At 40.8% G+C, this 21262-nt stretch overlaps 3 protein-coding genes and 3 non-coding genes across 7 annotated transcripts; 1 reads left to right on the top strand and 5 right to left on the bottom strand.

Annotated features, from left to right (window-relative positions):
* Window positions 1-441: 441 nt before the first annotated feature.
* nop56 (NOP56 ribonucleoprotein homolog) lies at window positions 442-6234 on the bottom strand. The gene is made up of 12 exons (XM_063910288.1): window positions 6068-6234; window positions 5078-5167; window positions 4878-4992; window positions 4193-4357; window positions 3787-3985; window positions 3403-3590; window positions 2949-3100; window positions 2663-2763; window positions 1857-2005; window positions 1532-1653; window positions 1204-1317; window positions 442-956 (listed from the first exon to the last, which is right to left on the bottom strand). The coding sequence occupies exons 1-12, from the start codon at window positions 6068-6070 to the stop codon at window positions 660-662; spliced, it is 1695 nt and encodes a 564-aa protein (XP_063766358.1). The 5' UTR covers window positions 6071-6234; the 3' UTR covers window positions 442-659.
* Window positions 1395-1462, bottom strand: LOC134883648 (small nucleolar RNA SNORD57). The gene has a single exon (XR_010168310.1). It is a non-coding gene; the product is annotated as a small nucleolar RNA SNORD57 (small nucleolar RNA).
* Window positions 3198-3317, bottom strand: LOC134883641 (small nucleolar RNA SNORA26). Its single transcript, XR_010168303.1, has one exon. It is a non-coding gene; the product is annotated as a small nucleolar RNA SNORA26 (small nucleolar RNA).
* On the bottom strand, window positions 5338-5457 carry LOC134883649 (small nucleolar RNA SNORA26). Its single transcript, XR_010168311.1, has one exon. It is a non-coding gene; the product is annotated as a small nucleolar RNA SNORA26 (small nucleolar RNA).
* Window positions 6235-8735: 2501 nt separating the features above from the next.
* On the top strand, window positions 8736-10776 carry mlnl (motilin-like). 2 transcript variants are annotated; one of them, XM_063911709.1, is made up of 5 exons: window positions 8736-8910; window positions 9488-9613; window positions 10018-10116; window positions 10363-10468; window positions 10645-10776. In XM_063911709.1, the coding sequence occupies exons 2-5, from the start codon at window positions 9494-9496 to the stop codon at window positions 10650-10652; spliced, it is 333 nt and encodes a 110-aa protein (XP_063767779.1). In that variant the 5' UTR covers window positions 8736-8910; window positions 9488-9493; the 3' UTR covers window positions 10653-10776. The 2 variants fall into 2 exon arrangements, with proteins under 2 accessions (XP_063767779.1, XP_063767781.1); XM_063911711.1 differs by having other exon boundaries at window positions 8778-8910; window positions 9493-9613.
* On the bottom strand, window positions 10537-18977 carry zgc:64106 (uncharacterized protein LOC393348 homolog). Its single transcript, XM_063911708.1, has 6 exons — window positions 18736-18977; window positions 16397-16636; window positions 13979-14068; window positions 13652-13840; window positions 12987-13096; window positions 10537-11262 (listed from the first exon to the last, which is right to left on the bottom strand). Exons 1-6 carry the CDS (start codon window positions 18890-18892, stop codon window positions 11083-11085), a joined length of 966 nt encoding a protein of 321 aa, XP_063767778.1. The 5' UTR covers window positions 18893-18977; the 3' UTR covers window positions 10537-11082.
* Window positions 18978-21262: the final 2285 nt, after the last annotated feature.

Here is a 21262-nt window from a genome sequence, read left to right as displayed (position 1 = left end):
TGATCTTGTGTATTGCAACTATCAAATGTTATGTACATTTTCCCCAAAACCATTATGGGAAGAGGAGTCCAGTTGGGTTAGACTGATTTAAAGGCCTGATGAGGTATGACATTGGACTCAAACCAACCCAGGTGTGACAGTTTGATCAGTATTGTAGTCCCTTTGCTAAATTACCGACTTTATTGTAATTACTGATCAGCAAATTATTGGATACGGCGAGGATGCAGAGCAGCGCCATCATTATTAATGTGATCAGTTTAAGCTGAGTGAATACCAGTCATTTGTTTATACTCACACAAAGTGGCTTTAGTAACAGATATTGAGGAGCTGGAGGCCTTGAAGGGACAGACCGCCCTACCAAGAGCATTAGAACCGCTGGACTTCAGCAACAGTTTGATGAAGATCCCAAACAAGTGGGCATTAAGCAACGCATGACAGGTCTTTCCTTTGACAAGTTTAATGATCACTATTTACAAAAGTACAAATAAAATGTAACCGACTTCAAGGCACAGTAATAAACATTTCTTTGCAGTCTAACTTGCTTTGAGGTTTCCAAAAGAGAAGGAACATAAAGCGGCTTACTAGTGTAGAATCAAGCATAAAATGAATAAAAAATAAACTGTACACAAAAATAAAGATTTAGTCTTTGACCACATCCTCTAGTCTGTGGTCTCTTTTCCTTTCTTCTTTTTCTTCTTCTCAGACACTGGTGTTACAGTCTCCTCTGCAGGCTCGGCCTCAATTGCCTCAGACTTCCGCTTCTTTTTCTTCTTAGCAGGCGTCTCCGTTTCCTCTGCGACAACAGCGACCTCCACCTCGGCGGCCTCAGATTTTCTCTTCTTTTTCTTCTTCCCTGGGGTTTCCCCGGCTCCGTTCTGTGCAGCAGGGGCCTCAGCTGCCTCAACCTCCATCTCCTCGGCCGCTTGCTTCTTTGTGTCCCCTTCTCCATTTTCGGCCTGCAAGACAATAAAAAGGTTCATTATTAAGTTGATGTTTCACTCCAAGCTAGCTCTAAATCTATAATATATCCTCAGCTATGAGGATGCAATGTCTGACTCACTTCAGTGATCAAGTCCACTGAGACAGGACCAGCCAATGGTTAGGAGTCATGCTGATGTAGCATGTCGTACACTGAGAGAGGACCATGAGTGGGTCAAATCTCAAATCAAACATGCGTGTCCTGAAAGTACAGACACTGCTTACCTCAGCGTCACCGTTGGTTTCGCCAGCTTCTTCTTGCAACTTCTTTTCACGCTTCTTGCGTTTCTTTTCCTTCTTCTCCAGTTTCCTCTTGATCTCAGTTGCAACATCAGATGCCTAGGACGAGAAAAACAAAACATTTAATGATGGTTTCAAACGTGCTTGTTTTCACATCATTGGTTTATCTTAATGCTGCGTCAGGCTCATTAAATCATTTTGTACCCCCACAGTAGGGTCAGGCAAAAAAGTGTCATCATTCACAGCATTTACAGACTGAACTTCCATAGGAGACCTTTGATCCACACAGCTGCGACTTGATTTCTGCGCTCACCTCTTTCACAGCTTCTTTCATGACATCCAGATTCTTGCGCGGCACATCGCCCGTCTCATAGAAAGACAAGCGCTCTTCCACCTGTCCGCGCAACTTGTCACCATACACACTTGTGGGTACCTCTGCAAGAAGAGAAATAAAATAATAAATCATAAAATGTAGATGGAATTACAGTAGTTTAGCAACCTAGTGGCTTTGCTCAGACATAAGCTTATCACCACCAACCCGAAGGATGACTACTGTTGACGAAAAATGTGAGCATCATTGCAATTATGCCACGTGGAGTGTGAAACGCATAGGCAATCAACGAGGCCTCTCCACTTACCAGAGAAACAGTCAATGCGCGAGGCGATGGTGCACTTGTTGGCCAGATATCTGGAGATGCGGCCTTTGTTCTTGGCTGCAGCCCGCCCGATGAAGGTGGAGTGGAAGATCAGCCCGTACTTGGGGGTGTTTCCTTTAGTCTTTAACGCTCTGTTTAAAATAAAGGTTTAAGATCAGAAACTGTAAACACATTAAAACCCTGTGTTTTTCTATGAAATATTTGTTTTGACAGCATCTGTTCCTTAAATTACTTTCTGCAGCACTCAGGTGAGCAAATTTCAATGGCTTTCCTCAGTTGTTCAGGTTTACATGGAGGTTGTCAGCACAGGAAATCAGTGGATTGACAGATTGAACATCATTACAAATGAGGACACAAATACAGCCTTTAGAAATTGCATCAATGTTCTTAAGCGACACCTGGGCTGAATTTAAGACAGCCTAACTCACTATGCCAATTTACAGAAAGACTTAGAGTGCACTTTCACACAAATAGTCTTTAAGTTGCATTACTTATTTGAAATTCATTGGCTCAAGGAGCTTTCATCATTTTATAGTTGGATTAGTTCCTTACATTTTCCGTGAGCTAAGGTTAATGTGAATTCCTTTAAAGTGTGCTTTTGTCAAACTAGTTTATCAGATTTTCTACCTCAGTGCTGAGTGGCTGCTCAGACTGTGGGGGTGCATTGGGCGAGAGGGATCACTCCAGAGGAGACCCGAGTCAACTCCAGTCACCCTGCTCTGCTCCTGCCCCGCCCTGCCATCACTGTAGCCACTTTATTCCCCAGCAGGGAGGGGGTGCCCCAGTACCTGAACAGGGCCTTTTCTGCTCCCAGGATCTGGACGGTGGAGGCCGGGTATTTGGCGAGGTTTGTTAGACTGCCGGCATGGGAGATCAGACGAGCTCCCACCTGAAGAACAAGAACAAATTAGGCTCAACAGCTTTGGTGGTGATACCATGATAAATGGATTAACTCAGGAGGACCATCAGGACCGGAAGTATCAACACAGAGATTCAGGGGATTGACAGATTTGGTAAAACATCATCGGTCCCAGAGCTATTTGTATACACTGAACACATTGACCTTTAACTCACCACTTCTCCGATTAAAGCTGCCAGATTTGGAGCCACTTGGGACATCTTGGAGCGCAGGTACTCCTGCAGTCCCAGGCGATATTCAGCCAAAGAAACCACACGATGGGAGAATCTCTCAATGTTGATCAGATCAATGGGAGAGATGTCCATACCTGAATGGAAGATTAAGCAAAGTTGTTTAGTAGAGGGTTACTACCATCACCTATGTTGTGCAGTAGGTGGACCATAAACAAAGGTTTACACTGACAAGTTTGTTTCTCCCGACAGGATCCGCAGAGAGGATTGTGTTCCTTCACTACAGGTTTATGAGAGAGTCAATTTGCCCCCCTGTGTTGGTCACCAAGGACATTATCAGTCCAGGCTGGGCAAATAGGGGGCATGGTGTGTTTAAGTTTGACATGCAAGTGATGTGCACGGATGCCAAAGTAGTTCAAATCAAATGAAGTTTGCTGACCCATGGAGGAACGGGATGCATCCAGAACGGCCTGAGCCTTAGCGGCGTCCATCACCACTGCCTCCATACTCTCTAGATTCTCCTCTGAAAGCTCTTTCCTGTTTCCAATGAGTTGAGCCATGCGGCAGTACATAGAGTTGTCTGACACGATCTTGATCAGCTCTGGGAAGTGGTAGCCATACCACTCACTGTGAAGACAAGGGAATAATGGTCAGATTCAGAAGCACAAGCGTAGGAAATCTGAGAGCGACTGCACATGTAACAGCAATGGTATCTCACTAAACTAAGGTTTCAAATTGTGCACGAGTTAACTTAATGAGGTCAATGCAAAAAAACAGCAAAGTAATGTTTACTCGTTTTGTTGACATTATGCAGGAAGCTTACCGGACGCGCATGGAGAAGGTATTGATGTCTTTGTCCAGCTGGTCCAACAGAGCAATGGACTGGATGATCATGTTGTCCACTCTGTTGACATTGAACTTCACTTTAGCTCTGGAGTAGCTGTGGCCGAGACCCAGCTGTGCCTTGGAGGCAGCCAGGCCAGTGAGACCCTTCACCAGTGAGTGGAAGTGCAGACGAATACCTGACAGGAGCGACAACAGATTAGATGTGTTGAGTTCAGTGGAATATTGACAGAACAGCATGTGACCAGTGCCTGTTCAGATTTTCAGTATGAACCTTCATGAGTTTCAGGGTTTAAAAAAAATTACATCACAACAGGCCACACTCCAGGATTTTCCTTTCTATTAACGTCGGAATAAAAAAACTGAGACCAGAAGCAGATCCTCACCTCTGCCAATCTCTGCTACCACCCCCCCAGTCTGGATGGACACAGTAAATTCTTCTTGTAAAGCTGCTCCGATCTTGGAATCGGAAACTCCCAACACAGCTTTCTTCTTCCCAGAGAGGGGCAGGTTTGTCTCCAGGAACAATTTCAGGTCAGCGTGAACCACACCTGCAAAGGACGGAGGAAGGTTACTCATTGGTCTGTAGAAAAGTGGTTAAAATTACACTTGGATTCTGCAGCAAAGCCATTTGAAAGATGCACTGACTATTGTGACTTCTGATAACACAATCATGGCCTGTCAACCTTTGTGTGTGTAGCCATAATATGAGGCCTGGTGAACTATACCCAAATAAGTTACCCAATCTTACACATGCCATAGCTTCAATTGTTAATGTGCATTAGCCATCTGATATTAGGGGAAAAAACTGAATATTCCTTGATTATTAACATCAAGATTGGCTACGGCTAACCACCCATGAAGGTTCAATTATTTCTTTTTTTCTCACAAATGTCTTAAACAAATCCCCAGAAAGTCAGAATATTTAACAGATGCATTTCAACGGCTTTACCGAGTTGTTCAGGGTTATATGGAGGTTGTCAGCACAGAAAATCAGTGGATTGACAGATTGAACATCATTACAACTGAGGACACAAATTCTGCCAAAATAATTAAAGGAAATTATCTTGCCTTCAGAAATTGCATTCATGTTCTCCAGAGCACCCTGAGCCGACTTGAAGGGGAAGAAGGCAGCCAGGCTCACCATGCTGTTAAACTTTGCAATGCTCAGCACGCTGGCCTCAACCTGAAAATGAAAGAAAATGTTACTACCCGTGATCGATTCAGAAGAAAAACAAGTGTCACAGTAATAGGTGTAGAGGAAAACAAACCTGAGGCAGCAGCATGCCGATCTCCTCCACCTCTTTGACTGCAAACAGCGCATAGCCCGAGGCATGCTCAAACAACACGTGCAACAGCACCTGAAGATGGTAGATATATTGGATTAGGGAAAGAAATGACACTTTCACAATAACGAATAAACATTTGTGGAAGAAATTCCAGTCTCCCCGTGGAAAACATTTTACAGTCAACGTGTTCCAGTTAAATTAGCAGTAGGGTGGAACATAAACAAAGGTTTACACTCAGACACGTTTGTTTCTCCCGACAGGATCCGCAGAGAGGATTGTGTTCCTTCACTACAGGTTTATGAGAGAGTCAATTTGCCCCCCTGTGTTGGTCACCAAGGACATTATCTGTCCAGGGTGGGCAAATAGGGGACACGGTGTGTTTAATTCTGAAATGCGTGATGTGCACAGATGCTAAAGTAGTTCAAATTAAATGAAATTCGCGTTAAATGTTTATCGTAGCCCCCCAAACATTACAAAGTGTAGCATTTAAATGAAATCATCATTAAGCGTTGATTTCGTATCACTTTATTAGCCCATATCCAAAAGGACGAGTCGTAGACGTAACCACGTTGTCGCCATGATGAACCCACGTGTTAACCTGGGCCCATGCAGAAAAAGTGCCTGTATGCTAACTTATGTTAGCAGTGATGCTAACATTAACACAGGAACAAAACGAATAAATAATGGACTGATGCCACTGCTAAAGGAGAAAAATCACTGCAATATACAAAATCACCTAAAATCTTCCATATGCAGCGAGAGCCTGAATAGTTTAAATAATGACGCATTTCACAGCTAACTTTAGCCACATGGGTGGCTAACTGCCTCACATGTTGGAAGGCCTTCAACTGCACAGTAAGAATCATGTAAAATAAGTTCTATTAAATCCTCCTAAATCTTCATTTTTAAAGCATTCATCTGTACTCTGAAACAACACACTTTGTAAAACAGACACCAAGAAACAGTTCTTACCATAGTTAGTGAATCTCTTCAGCAGCACGCAGTGTGCGTCTGCTCTGCTCAGTCACCAAGAGTAAAGGACTGCTGCTACACGTTTCAGCGAACTACCACATGACTTAAATAGCGCGAGAAGAGCCTAACATCGCGAGACCCGGCCGTAAACGAAGGCTTCACCTGCTGGAAAAAGAGCAGAAAGTCAGTTTCTGACTGAATACCTTTTCTTAATCCAATGAAGACAGAACAAAAAATACGATACCCTGTGTTACTGCAGCCAATTTATATATGTTTCGGACCACACACCTTCACAGGTGTTTTCACTCATGGCATGTCTCTAGACAGGTGCGGTAGGAGAGTGAGGGAGATGTCAAGATTTTAGACACACACACACACACACACACACACACACACACACACACACACACACACACACACACACACACACACACACACACACACACACACACACACACACACTAGGGACTATTTCTTGCCACAAAAAATGCACATAGTTGCTCTAGTAATATGGCAGCAGGATGTTTCTCTTGGACTAAATCAAAATAAATAATTGTGCTCTATCTAGTGAAGTAATATTGATCATTTTGTTCTTCTTTGCTTTTTAGTTGTTTTACATTTTTAGTACACATGAAAGTTTAGTCTTGTGGTCCAGGGTGAAATATCTTGTTTGGTCTGACAATTATTCTCAAAATATCGCAAAATAAAATAATTACTTAAATATTCACAATTGTTAGTGAACCAGTTCATTTTTCATGTTTTCACTTTTTTTTTTTTTAAACATACTTAAATGCCAAATAAAATATCAAAATCGTTTCTGATAAATCGTTTGTCTATTGACAATTCCATTAATCAATCACTTTTTTCTTTGTTGCGATTTGTCATTTTGGGATTTGTTTTTAATCAAAAAATGTACAGATATTGGAGATTTATAATTTAAGAAAAACATCCAAAGGTAGTACTGGTCAGTGCAGTAAGCAGTATTAAGATGCAATGATTTTGGCTATGTTCTCCAACTGGGTTTGAAATAAAACACTGAACACTTTTTATGGCTAAAGACAAATCAACTCCATGTTCATAAGAGAAACTTGAAGAGGCTTTTGTTTGGTGATGAAAAAATGTAACCATGATTTGTGCGTCATTGTGGCGTTACAAGAAGTGCCAGAGGAGATATAAGGCTGTGCTTGTGTCATTGAATTGCAATAAACAAGATACAGCGATGGCAATACTTTTAATAGTCCACTCCTGCAGGGTAAAATAATAATAAACACAGCATTCGATAAGTGTCATCTGTAGGAAAAGCACTGTTAGACCTCTTTAGGGTAACCAAGGAACGGATGCATGTGGGTCTGTTTGCACATCAACGGCATGTCATAAAAAACACATTGTGTTGGATATTAGTTAAGAGCAGAGAATTTATGACACACACACACACACACACACACACACACACACACACACACACACACACACACACACACACACACACACACACACACACACACACAATTAAAGTCCAGTATATTAAGCTGGAACCAGTGAATGTTTTCTTTCTTGTTTTTTTCCCTTTTAAAAAAATGTATCACTCCTTTTTTAAAACAGTTTAAGATACATTTTCTTTTGATGAACCAATCATTCTAATCATCAATCTACCAATCATTCATCACCATTTTATCTTATCCAAGAATTTCATAAAAGACTTGAGACTAAACTTTGCTTTTCAGTTAGGAGTAGTCTGTTTCAAAATGAGTTATGAAAGCGTGAGTAATATGTTCTTCATACGAAGGTTAAATTCCTGAAAATGTGTTTGTTGGTTGTCATGCTTGATACGGATGATTAATGAATCTCAAAGAGATTTCTGTGTAATACTTCAGTATCATATCAGCCCTTTTCAGTGTGTGAGGACCATATGTGTCCTGTAGCTCACACAAAACCCTAGTTAATGGGGTAAAAAGTAGCTGAAAAGTTTTTGAGAACTTTTTCCTCTTTCTGCCACTTCTGATCTACTACACTGCAATTCAGAGATAAATATTGTATTTTCCCCTCAACTACATTTATTTGATAACTTTATTTAGTTAATACACAGCAGACTTTATATAACTTAATTAAAATGAGTCCGACCTTTACCAGCTCCTATATTAAAAAGCTAATTATAAAGATTTAATTTATTTAGCCATAACACTTTATTTTATTTATGTATTCCTGCCGTTTTGTGATTTTAGTTAGTATTGATTTTAATATTTATATATATACATATTTATTTATTTGGTATTTATGTACTATTTTTGTGAATATCCATCTGTGAGACGCAGTGGAATTCCATATTGGATGTATGTGAAGGGAATGATATTCAAAAGTATAATTGAGGGAAAAAAAAATACAACTGTAGAATTTTCCCCTCACTATTCTAATAGTTCATTTTGCATAACGAGCACTTTAAGTATTTTGATGCCAAAACTTTTGTTCTTTCACTCAAGTACCATTTCACACATTCACTTTTCTTCTGTGGTTTATTTTCCTTAATTATAATAGGTTGCTTATCAATGTCTCGTATTGTCATTCTTGTTAAAGATCAACTAAACGACAGCATGGTAGGCTTAGTGCCCTAATAACTAATAAAAAAGCCAGATTCCTGAGTAATATGTGTGTTTCCATGTGTGCATGGAGGAGAGTGCTGAAGGAGCCTGTTGAGGAGCGGATGTGAGGGAGGTCAGTAAAAGCTCAGGGATCAGGAGAGGGCTCGGTATAAAGGCTGCCCGGGACAAGCAGACGCTCAGAACAGTTCAGCTCTGCTCATCTTAACGCACACTTCGTTAAACAACTGACCAAAGCTGACACAGCACGTGAGTAACATATGGCTTGTCCTTTCACTCTCCCTCCAGTCTCTTTCCCCCGCTGTCTGTTGCTCCTGTCTTTCTTCTCTCCGGCGTCCTGTCTCACATTGTGTACATAGCTGTCTTGCTATTGTAAGTATGGCTGGTCCACTTATTCTCTTATCTTGCTTGTTGTTTGTTACTTCCACGCCTCCCCCCTCACTCCTCCCACCTCTCCCTTTTCCTATCAACTATTTGTCAACCCTTGCATAATGACATGGGATTCCTTGTGTCTTTGTTACTCTAAACTTAGTTATCTGGCACACATACTCACTGTGTAATTACTGTATATGTTTGACCTATTTTGACTCTTTCCCATTGCTAAAAAACAATTATGTGGCTTGGCCTCAGTGCCACTCAGCGATGATGGTGTGGAAACATTGCTCTGCATGTGTGCCTATGCACTGTATTTGTATTTGAACCTGTGGCTGTGTGTGTGTGTGTGTGTGTGTGTGTGTGTGTGTGTGTGTGTGTGTGTGTGTGTGTGTGTGTGTGTGTGTGTGTGTGTGTGTGTGTGTGTGCGTGTGTGTGTTTGTGTTCGGAACAGAGTAGAATGAGCATGCGTGGAGCAGTGACAGGTTGCTTGGTGCTGGCGTGCCTTGTGGTGCTGCTGGCTGAGAGGACGGAGGGACACATCACCTTCTTCAGTCCCAAGGAGATGATGCTGATGAAGGTAAGCCACTTGTGTCTGATTGGACAGCGAGCATGAGTCACAGTTGTGATGTCACAGCACTAATACTTTAGCTAATCTCCCATTACAGATTTTTCTTACATTTTTCTGTCCTGTGGATTTGCTGGATATCTGTTTGATTATGTAGCTTGATTTTGCATGGTTTGTAGATTTGGAACGATGTTCTAGCAGTGCAGAATCAGTATAAACCTGACACACTTGTGCTGAAGAAACCAAAAAATGTATTGTTGGAGGGATTTCTGTAAGCGTTGTTGCTATTTATACAGGACAACAACAGAATGAATGGAGATTTTAGAAAGTCCAGTTCATTTTTTTTCACGTTTGTTTTTCCGAACTATATTACAGTACGTTTTGAATGTTGTGTAAATGTGTGTCTGCTGCTGCAGGAGAGAGAAGGTAGAAAGGATATGGAGCCTCGATCAGAGGACGGTCAGATTGAAGAGGTTACAGTCCAACAGCTTCCTGAGGTGGAACATGGAAATCCTGTGAGCGCACACACACACACCCACACACACCCACACACACACACACACACACACACACACACACACACACACACACACACACACACACACACACACACACACACACACACACACACACACACACACACACACACACACACACACACACACACACACACACACACACACACCTCTGACCCAGAATATTGTTTTCACCAAAGAAACCTCATTGAATACAGGCCATTAACACTTCTTCTGTGTGTCCAGGATAAAACAGTGGAGATTGCCATTCGTCTTTCACCCAAACAGCTAGCGCATGTGGCTCCGTTCCTCGAAGAGATCCTCCATGATATGGTGGAGGAACGTCAGAAAGGTACAAGTGTTTAAAAAGGTGGACAGTATTGAGTCTGTTAAAAAAAAAAGCAAACCTACAGTAGAAAGTGGCCTTGTATCTTCTTTTATTATTCAAACATATTTAAAGACACTTATAAGTGATAGTGCTATGATTAAAAACCTCATGCTGTTCTTTCTTTATCTCTGTCTCCACAGCCAAATAGCCAGGGTGAAGACACCAGGGGATGAACGCTGTACAAACTCTTCAAAAAGCACTGACTGCTCAAATGTTTTATTGTGTTTTAATGAACCATCCAATAAAAGGGAAGTGATTCTTCACACATTAAACTTCTGTTGTCATTTTCTGAAGAACAATGGCAGTATAAGTTGGCCACATGATGTCAGCATGTCTCAGGAAACCCCTTTAATTTCACTCATTAACAAACCTGAATGAAAGCTACATGCAATTTTACAAACGTTCAACACATGATTTAATTGAGATTGAAATTACTTAAATCAAACCGTATGCTGAAACATCGCCTGATGATTTTAAAGACACACCGTGTCACAAATGTTCCCTCAAGAGGTGTAGTAAGTAAGGATGGAATTTGACCCCATTTCTGTTATCAAGCCTCCGTTTGCCTGATAGTTGTCTCAGAGCTTTGATGTCAGCCTCTCACAGATCTCAAAGTCCTTGACCGCAAGGGCAGTGTCTCGAGCTAGAGGGGCAGGGAGGACCAATTGGCAGTCGCTGTCACAATACTTTCCAGTTATGCCCTCCATTTCTTCTGCCAACGCACAGAAGATCGAGCTGACTGCACCCTCCTCTGGAGTCTGAGAGGAACGCAAGGGTAGTGAAGGGAAAATGTGAGAGCACAGTCAACAAGAGTGACAGATATTATTTCTTCTGTTTTAGATATATATCCAGGAAGTTATCTCATTGCTGATGTTTGAATACTACAACCAGATGTTGAGCTTAGACACACGCAGATGAACATGAGAGGGAGAGCAGCTTGGAAAGGTTGAAAAACAGAATCAGGGCTGCCTGAAAAAAACTGGCTAATGGATTCCTGATGTGAAAGCTATGGTCACATGGTCATATGGTTTACTCTTTTTTGACATATTTGTACTTGAGTATTTCCATTTAATGCAACTTTATACTTCTAATCTGTTACATTTCAGAGGCAAATATTATACTTTTACTCCAACACATTTATTTGAACACTAACAGCAGCTAGTTAATTTGTACATATAAAACCACATGATATGCTGATATGGTATAATGCAGTACTGTACCACTAATCTACCCAGTATTTTAAGTATGTAAATCCAACACTCAAACATTAAAAATATTTTTACATGTATCAAAAACAAGATAAAATAATAACCAAATAAAAATGACACTGTGAAAAGTGTGCAAGTATATTTTGATGCTAATACTTTCTCACAGAATTTGTACATTTGCTTAAGTAAAGGGTCCGAGTACTTTTCCAACGTTGCTTTTGGCACACTACATAATGTAGTGCATTCCAGGAAGCGATTTGTATAAACACTAAAAAGCAATTTGATCGCAATTCTGAGAAAACACTGCAGTCCGTGAGACATTTTTTACCAGAAAAAGTTAAGCTGTAACACCATATCTCAGTTGATCTTGTACATTCCTTGATGTTTTCACAGTTCACAGTTTTCCTGATGGACCAATGGAAATGCCTTCTCCTCCAGTTTCACCCCCCCAAAAAACAAACAGTTACCTAATATAAATTGTTGCCTAAATTCAACCCATTTCTGTTTGATATCAGGTGGCAGTGAGTTTTTTGAACTTTTACGTAAAGACTCTATGTTTCCCGATTGCAGCCACTTCCTTTTTACATTTGATAAACTAGATTGTAATGAGTCCAAAAGGTGGTTTTAAGGGTTGACTCGCTGACTTACTGCATGGTTAAATGGAAGTCTGACACAAAGCGAGGACTGAAAACAAAAGTTTCCTTGAAGGAATAAGGACTTAATTCAGATCAGACCACCAGATGTCAAACGCTAATGAGCTTTCAAGCATGTGCTGTGGTATTGCTTTGATGTGGTCGGCTATTCATCTTTGCACATTGAGCTTCAGCCCTGGCTATCAGAGCTAATCATTAAAACAACATATCTTATACTGCAGAGAAGATACACTGTTGGAGCCAGTCATTCCTAAAAGCCAAACATAAGTCAAATCCAAACATCCTGACTTGATTAGAGTTAGAGCCTTTTATTTTGTACCCACGTGCCTAATATCGATGATGGTTTGACGATGATTTGAGGTCTAGAGGTTCCTAAACATATTAAGTATTTAAAACTAAATGGTTCTGTTTGTCATGTTGTATTTCTTGCCTCCAGTTAAAGGAACATAACATGTGGGTTTTCTTGTAACTAAACCTATAACCTCTCTAAGTATGGCTTCATATAACCAAAAGGATGCTCCTGAACATCACATTTTACCTGGATGGTTGCAAGACATGAACACAACGGAGACATGAATGTGGACAGTGACTCTGAAATGTAAAGCGCAACACCGTACTGACCTTGAAAAAGAAAAATCCAATGAGGTTGAAAATAAAACGAAGACTCCAGGGATAGTGCCTCAACACTTCTGTCATTACAATACCAGGGTGGACAGAGTTTGCGGTGACACCTGCTTGAACACACACACACACACACACACACACACACACGAACACACACAAGAAAAACTGAAACTGTGACTAAGGCCATTCTGAGCTTCGAATGCAAGGTTTCTTCTGCAGATTGTTTTGTTTTTCTTTTCAGATTTATAAAGGGGGAAATTAGTTTCAGTTGTTTTGTTGAAAGAATGTCTGTGAGCCTTTATCTGCTTCATTTAGGGAGACTAAGTATAAGTTCAAATGGCAGAAAGAAATGCAGTTAAATGTGTGATAAGTAAATGTTGCAATAGTTCTTAAAAACAAGTCACACATGGTGTTTAGTAAACATTTAGCAAATGACTGGTCCAGACCAAACTGAACATGTTTAGATCATTATCTATCCAACCTCCTACCTTGGTATCTTCCAGACTGGACTATTATAACATTTGTTTGTGCCTCCTCTCGGTCTTCCTAAGGTGCATTCTAGGACCTTACTTGACTTCTTGTAGCACTTATTCAACAGGAAAGCCCATTGATTTGCTATACTGATGGTTGATCATCCTAAAGAAATCTCAATTGGATCCTACCTGTCCCTTGTAGCCTGTGTGCTAACTGGTTGGTACAGATGATATTGTGCAGCTTCGTGTGGTTGTAGACATTATCCATGAAATAGTTGAGGTTCTCGCCGTGAAAGTGAGAGAAGTCCACTTCGCCCTTCTTGTGGTTGACCGAAGCGACGGTGACAATGCGTGCCGGAGCAGAACGCTTCATCAGGTCTGGAGCGAGTCAGGAATGGGAAAAGAGATTAGAAGCACAGAGAAAGATGTTGTTTAATATGAATAATTACGTAAGAATGACCCCTGATAGTCAGTTCATATCCAGATAAAGCTTCTGTAATAAAGTGAGAGTCTTACCCAGCAGCAGGTTGGTGAGGAGGAATGGTCCCAGGTGGTTTGTGGCAAAAGAAGCGTCAAACCCATCTTTGGTTATCTGCCTGGGTAAGCCTGATGGTTAAAATTAGATATGATTTAAAAGCACACATAAATAAGCCTTTCACAGTAACTTTTCTTTTGTTGCGTAAAATATTGTGCCAGAATTAAAAAAGGAAAAACTATATTAGAGTCTCTGGCTCATTTGACAAAATTGCACAAGTCTTGTAATGGTAGGGAAACCCTGCTGTTTGTTCTGGTATTGTATTGGCGATACATTGAATTTGTTTTTGTTAATAGGACATCGACCTATTCAGTCTGTGGACATAAACTGGAAGTTCACCAACATAAAGGCCATGAGGAGATAATGCCCACCTCAGTGCTGCCTATCCGCCTTCTCTCCACTGGATGCCGACCAAGTCAAAAAACTGATCACCTCAGCCAAGTCTTCAACCAGCAGTCTTGACCCAATGCCCACCACCCTGGTAAAGGCCTGTCTTCCCATCCTCTGCCATCCAGTGGAAAACATCATAAATGCTTCTCTTGCCTCTGGCCAGGCTCTGACCCAGACGACTCCAACAACTACCGTCCAATCTCCAACCTCCCTTTCCTCAGCAAAATCTTGGAAAGAGCAGTGGCTGCACAGCTTCAACATCACCTGTCCCACCATGAGCTCTTCGAACCCCTCCAATCTGGTTTTAGAACCCACCATAGCACTGAGACCGCCCTCATCAAAATCACTAATGACCTTCTGCTTGCTGCCGACAATGGCCTCATCTCCATCCTCATCCTCCTTGACCTTTCTGCAGCTTTTGATACAGTGTCCCATACCATCCTTCTCTACCGCCTCTCTGAGCTCATCGGGCTCAGTGGTTCAGCACTGTCCTGGTTCCGGTCCTACCTCACAGACCGGAAACAATTCATCACCCTAAATGGCTCCAACTCTCATACAGCACCCGTCAACCATGGCGTGCCCCAGGGCTCTGTGCTAGGTCCTCTGCTGTTCACTATTTACATGCTACCCCTATAGGTCATATCATCCGTAAACATGGACTCAACTTCCTCTGCTACGCCGATGATACCCAACTCTATATCAGCACAAACCCCTCCTCCCAGCTCCCACCCTCAGAACTTGTCAACTGCCTGCAGGAACTCAAATCATGGATGACCACAAACCTACTCAAACTAAACAGCAATAACACAGAGCTCATGGTGGTGGCCCCTGCACCAATGCTCAGGAAAGTTGGTGAGCTGGCCCTGGTTGTGGATGGCTGCTCCATTTCCCCATCTCCTGAGGTGCGCAACCTGGGCGTCATCCTGGACTCCACTCTCTCCTTCCGGTCCCACATCAACAACATCACCAAGTCTGCCTTCTACCACCTCAGAAACATCTCACGACTCCGGCCTTCACTCACGCATTCAGTCACAGAGACACTCATCCATGCCTTCATCACCTCTCGTCTGGACTACTGCAACGGTGTCCTGTCTGGACTGCCCACCAAGGCCCTTAGCAGACTCCAGTACGTCCAGAACTCAGCTGCCAGGGTTCTAAAACAAAGCCCTGGCAGCATATCACTCCCATCCTCCAACAGCTCCACTGGTTGCCAGTCAAGTCACGCATCACCTACAAGATCCTCCTGCTCAACTACAAGTCTCTCCATGGACTCTCACCACAATACCTCACAGATCTCCTCCACCCTTACACTCAGTCAAGTTCCCTGCGGTCCTCTGACAAGGACCTGCTGGCCACTCCCCGCACCAGATTGCGAACTTTTGGGGACAGGGCCTTCTCTGCCAATACTCCCACACTCTGGAACAGTCTACTTTGATCCCTAACCCCCACTCCCATTTTCTCCTCCCTATTTGTAAAGCGACCTTGGGTACCATGAAAGGCGCTATATAAGTTTAAGTTATTATTATTATTATTATTATTATTAATAATAATGTTTTCTCTAACTTGTTGCTGGTACTGCATCACATTGTATTGCATTTTCAAGCTGGGTCTGTTTTAAATTTGAGCTACTTATAAATAGCAGTGGTTGTCAGTTTACATTGCAATGTGTTTTGGTTAAATACTCTACTGGGCATGTATTGTCTTTGCTCCCAGATGTGAAACACATGTGGACTGTATGTTTTTATGGAGTATGGAGTATTTGAGTCCATTTCAAAGTTTTCAATCTTTGATTTAGCCCTAATAGCTATATGTCAATTTTGTCCAAATACTCTTCTTTAGATGATTATTGAAATGTCCAGGGTATACCTTTAAGATTATACAATTCCTTTAGCACGCATCTACATATTGTCTGTTGCTCTGCATATTTATACTGAATGGATTCTATTTTCTGAAAATTCTCTTGTTAACAAATTTATATTTCCAGTTTTGCTATTAAATTATGTTGTCACCTGATACTGCAGCATTGTTGACAAGGATGTGGAGCGCCTCCTCCTCTTTGAGAATCCCCTCAGCAAATTCCCTGACAGAGTCCAGAGAAGACACATCCACCAGACGCAGGTGGACGTCAGAGTTTCCGGATTTCTCCCTGATTTCTTGAAGGGCTGCTGACCCCCGGGCCTGGCTTCGACAGGCCAGAATAACACGGGCCCCACGACGTGCAAAGTCCAAAGCAATGAACTTCCCAATTCCTAGGAAGTGAGAGAGAACACAACAATTGCTTATTATACATGATAACATCAGCTTTTGAGACTAGCTCTATTTTTAGCATGTTGAGGCATGTGGTTTTGTGGAATAAATGCAAGCCTGGGGTTAAGTCTAAGACTTAAATAAACAGGTTGGTGTAGGTGGTCTATTTGTTTATGCCTTTAAAGAAAACCTGCTCCTTTGTGTCCATTGAATTTGCAGGTAGTTTAAATTCCTTGGAATATGTCCTTACCCTCAAGGGATGTTCACCAGATTTGGTGACCTATAAGTGGAATATAAAAAGTTACCATTATGTGGTGCCGTTTTAAGCCCTTGTCCAAAGCTCGTGTTAAATAGATGTCTTAAAATGTGATCCTCTGGAGAAATGATTTGTTTCATCATCTTACATATTTACACTGACAAATGAATAACACAATGGAAACAGACATTAATGGCTGCAGTAGGAAAATAAATCCAGGAGCAGGTGGTGTAAAGTTTCCATTTATAGCTACTGAAAGCTGGGATTTGATCCTAGGTAGAGTGATCAGTTTCGGGTGCAGAAGCAGACCATTAATGTGTGTGGTGATTTTGGTAACAGGAGAGTAAATGAACATTTTCCACAAAAGAAAATCCCCAAAATGATGCAAAAACATATATTTAAAGATAGCGTTGTTGTACAAACCACTAAACCATTAATGTTTGAAGTGATTTTGGTAGCATTGCACTGCATGACATGGAAGTTATTGAGTGTCTTTGTAATACGCCCTATAGCATCGTAGGAAGGCGTTGTAGCCTTTAGTTAACCTTACTACGGTTGGAGTTTTCATATGGGTTTCAAGAGCAATTTAAGGTATTGACCTGTCAATTTAGAATCCGTCAATATCTCCTTTGTGAGCAGTCTCATCAAAAAGAGTGACCTTTACTCCCTTGGTTTTGAATTTATTTTTTAATTCTGTGGAAAATTACTACACATGCTCTTGGTGTCGTTTATATATGACCGGAGTCATGGTCAGAGGCAGTGGCGGCTGGCCAATAGAAGGCGCTAGGGCGCCGCCCCACCACTCACCTCTCACCACATTTCCTTGAATAAGACATTAAAAAAATTAAATAAAAATGAAATAATAAAATCAAAATATTTCGAAATATATGTATATATTTTTTTAGATGTGCAAGATAAATATTTCATAGTTAATGATGAGTAAAGTTGTTTCGTTCGTTGACATTGTCTGATTGGTGACGTATTTCCGCCCTGGGGCGCAGGAATCTTTGCCCATAGACTCTCGTTAAAAGTTGTACATGCGCAGTAGCTCCTCTTCAATACAAGAGATAGGACGATGTCGGGGCGCACCTCCCCTGCGCCCCGAACTGAATGCAGCTGGATTTGGCGGCGGGGCTGACGTCACAGCCTTCTGTCATAAAGTATGTGTATTGTCCATGTTATATATGATATATATTATTTAAATATATAGATAGAGATATATCTAGAGATAGATAGAGAGATAGATATAGATATAGATAGATAGATATTTATTATATAGGCCTATGTATATTTGCCCTCTGTATAGTAATATAGCACATCTGTATATTTGTTCATAGCTACATCTGTTATACTATGCCAATTATTCCCACCTCTTTATACTGCCCTTATCTTTACATAATCACTCTTAACTGCATATACTGTACATACTCTATATATCGCACTTGTTTCTCTTTGCACTTCTATCTATCTATCTATAATGTTGTTTTTGTTGTTTTCATTTATGTAAATACACTCGTTTGATACCTTAGTACATGTATGCATGCTTTTAAAAAATGTTTTTATACATCAGCCACCACTGGGAAAATCTCACCTAATGGCATTTCCTGTAAAAACCAAAGTCCAAACTGTTGTTTAAATAAACGCTTGAACCAGGGCTTATGAAGAGGGAAAATAAATAAATAACGGGACTTTCTGTTAACTTTCCATTGACTTACACTAACTGCTACAAGATCAAAAGACATCATTAGTCATATCTTGCCACATTGATATTGGTAACTGCGTAAAGCATGCCATTGCAAACCCTTATTACAGTCCTGCACAATGGACGCGTTAAATTCGACCGACCTGTATTGGCTCCGGTCACTATAGCAGTCTTCCCCTTCAGCCGCACGCTGCAGGACTGCGGATCCCAGCTCCCTCTGCGCTGCATGCGCACCACGAGCGCCAGCACAGCCGTAGAAAGTACCCAGACCGGGTGATAAAATAAATCCAACCAATGCATGGCACAGTCGGAGCTCAGCGTCTATCAACAAGAAATGACCGAGTGCTCCTGGAGCAGCTGGCAACTTTAAAAGTAGGTGTGCCCAAACATCCAGCAACAGTACACCCCAGGGGCTGTGCTTCTGTCAAACCAACATTTGGTGTAAATGTTCTTCCCAATACTATAAAAACAGAAAGTAAAATAAAATTAAAATAAATCGATTAATGAAAACGTCCTGGATTAATTAAAAGTAAAATTACTCTAATATTTTTTTGTTCAAATTCAGACTCAATGGCCTTGGCTCATTTACTATGAACTACATATATCAGAACACAGTTTTAATGACCACACGTTGTACATCCCCCTACATTTTACATTAGATACAGGATGTCTAGGGTCAACTGGACCCGGGGCTAATACAAGTGGACATGTTGACATTGTAGTGTTGACCTGTGTACTTCATTCACTCTGTCCTCCTTCTGTCTGTGTGTTGGTGTGTATGTGTATGTGTGTGTTGTGTGTATTCCACTCATCTTGATTATAATAAATGTTCTTTTTTAAAATTATATTTGATGAAAAAAACAACAGAAAACGAATGGCACTTTATTTCATTAATGTGTTCTAACCAGTGTTAATTTAGATTTAGTCATAGTCATTTTGGTCACATTTTAGTCCTTTTTATCCTTCATAGTTTTAGTCGACGGCAACTCAAAACGTTTTAGTCCAGTTTTAGTCGATGAAAAATCATAACATTTTAGTCAACTTTTAGTCAAAATGTTTTCTATCTATAAACCAGTTCAGTTAGGCAAATACAAGTGTCTGAAATTGGAATCATGGTGACAGTATTAAGTGTGGAAATTCGTGAGGCAACATTCCAATCTTTTAACACTTTGTCTGGTGATGCTATAAGGGTAATGCAGAGGCAGATCCGCCCATCTCTTTAAGAGAGAGAGAGGGGCGTGGCGCTGCATGTGTGCGTGTGCATGGTAGAGCGTGCGAGAGTGAGCGAGCGTGTATGTGTCTGGAGAAGTGAACCGAACAGCAACAACAAAAGCATAATGTGTAACAGGTGTTAATAAATACAACGGCCTCCAAAAGAAGAGCTTGCCTGTCTACCTTATCTTGAACCCGAAGCCAGAAGGGGAAAATAAAATATAATAATAAAATATCCTGTCCGATAGTCCACCATTAACACTTTAGTCCCGATCGTCTCGTCAACGAAAACTAAATATAGATTTCGTCATAGTTTTTATTATCCCAAAATATTTTTAGTCTCGTAAAGTCAAGGAAAAAAGGTCGTTGACATTGACATTGTCATAGTTTTCGTTGACGAAATTAACACTGGTTCTAACAAAGGCAATGGGCAACTATTAACCCTATGCTGTCTATATTGCTTGTAATTGGAATGAAGTAAACATTTGGTGAGTCTTTTAACATAAAATTGTGTGAATGTGTTGAATTAAAAACCACAAAATGCAGCGGGTCAACCAGACCAACGCCCCCCCTTTTTTAAAGGAACAATATACAGATGTGCTATATTACTATACAGAGGGCCAATATACATATATAATAAATATCTATCTATATATCTCTATATCTCTCTCTCTCTCTATCTCTAGATATATCTCTATATCTATATATTTAAATAATATATATCATATATAACATGGACAATACACATACTTTATGACAGAAGGCTGTGACGTCAGCCCCGCCGCCAAATCCAGCTGCATTCAGATCGGACGCAGGAGAGGTGCGCCCCGACATCGTCCTATCTCTTGTATTGAAGAGGAGCTACTGCGCATGTACAACTTTTAACGAGAGGCAAAGATTCCTGCGCCCCTATGAAATATTTATCTTGCACATCTAAAAAAATATATACATATATTTCGAAATATTTTTATTTTATTATTTCATTTTTATTTCATTTTTTTAATGTCTTATTCAAGGAAATGTGGTGAGAGGTGAGTGGTGGGGCGGCGCCCTAGCGTCCTCTATTGGCCAGCCGCCACTGCAAATAAGGTTATTAGTACCCTGTCATGGTTTCAAGGTTTCAAGGTTTCAAGGTTTTATTTGTCATATGCACAGCAGATACAGCGTATATGTTGGCAATGAAAATCTTATGTCCGATGCTCCTCCAACAACTCAACATACATGGTGCAAATAAGATTGTCAAGATTTCAGATGTCATTTCCTATAGTTGATTTCTTTATCTGATGAATAATACAGTCATTAGGCATTTTAATGTGTGATAATTGTATTGCTACTGCACAGTCAAAAAACAATGAAATATTCAATAATACTACAAAATAAAGCAGTATTATATAATAATTATATTATTACTGTTATTTAATGCTGATTTTTTGGGCCTGTATCTACATGTAACTGATG

The sequence above is a fragment of the Eleginops maclovinus genome, chromosome 20 (genome assembly GCF_036324505.1).
Source record: "Eleginops maclovinus isolate JMC-PN-2008 ecotype Puerto Natales chromosome 20, JC_Emac_rtc_rv5, whole genome shotgun sequence".
Classification (NCBI taxonomy): Eukaryota; Metazoa; Chordata; class Actinopteri; order Perciformes; family Eleginopidae; genus Eleginops; species Eleginops maclovinus.
This window is presented reverse-complemented; position numbering and strand designations above follow the sequence as displayed.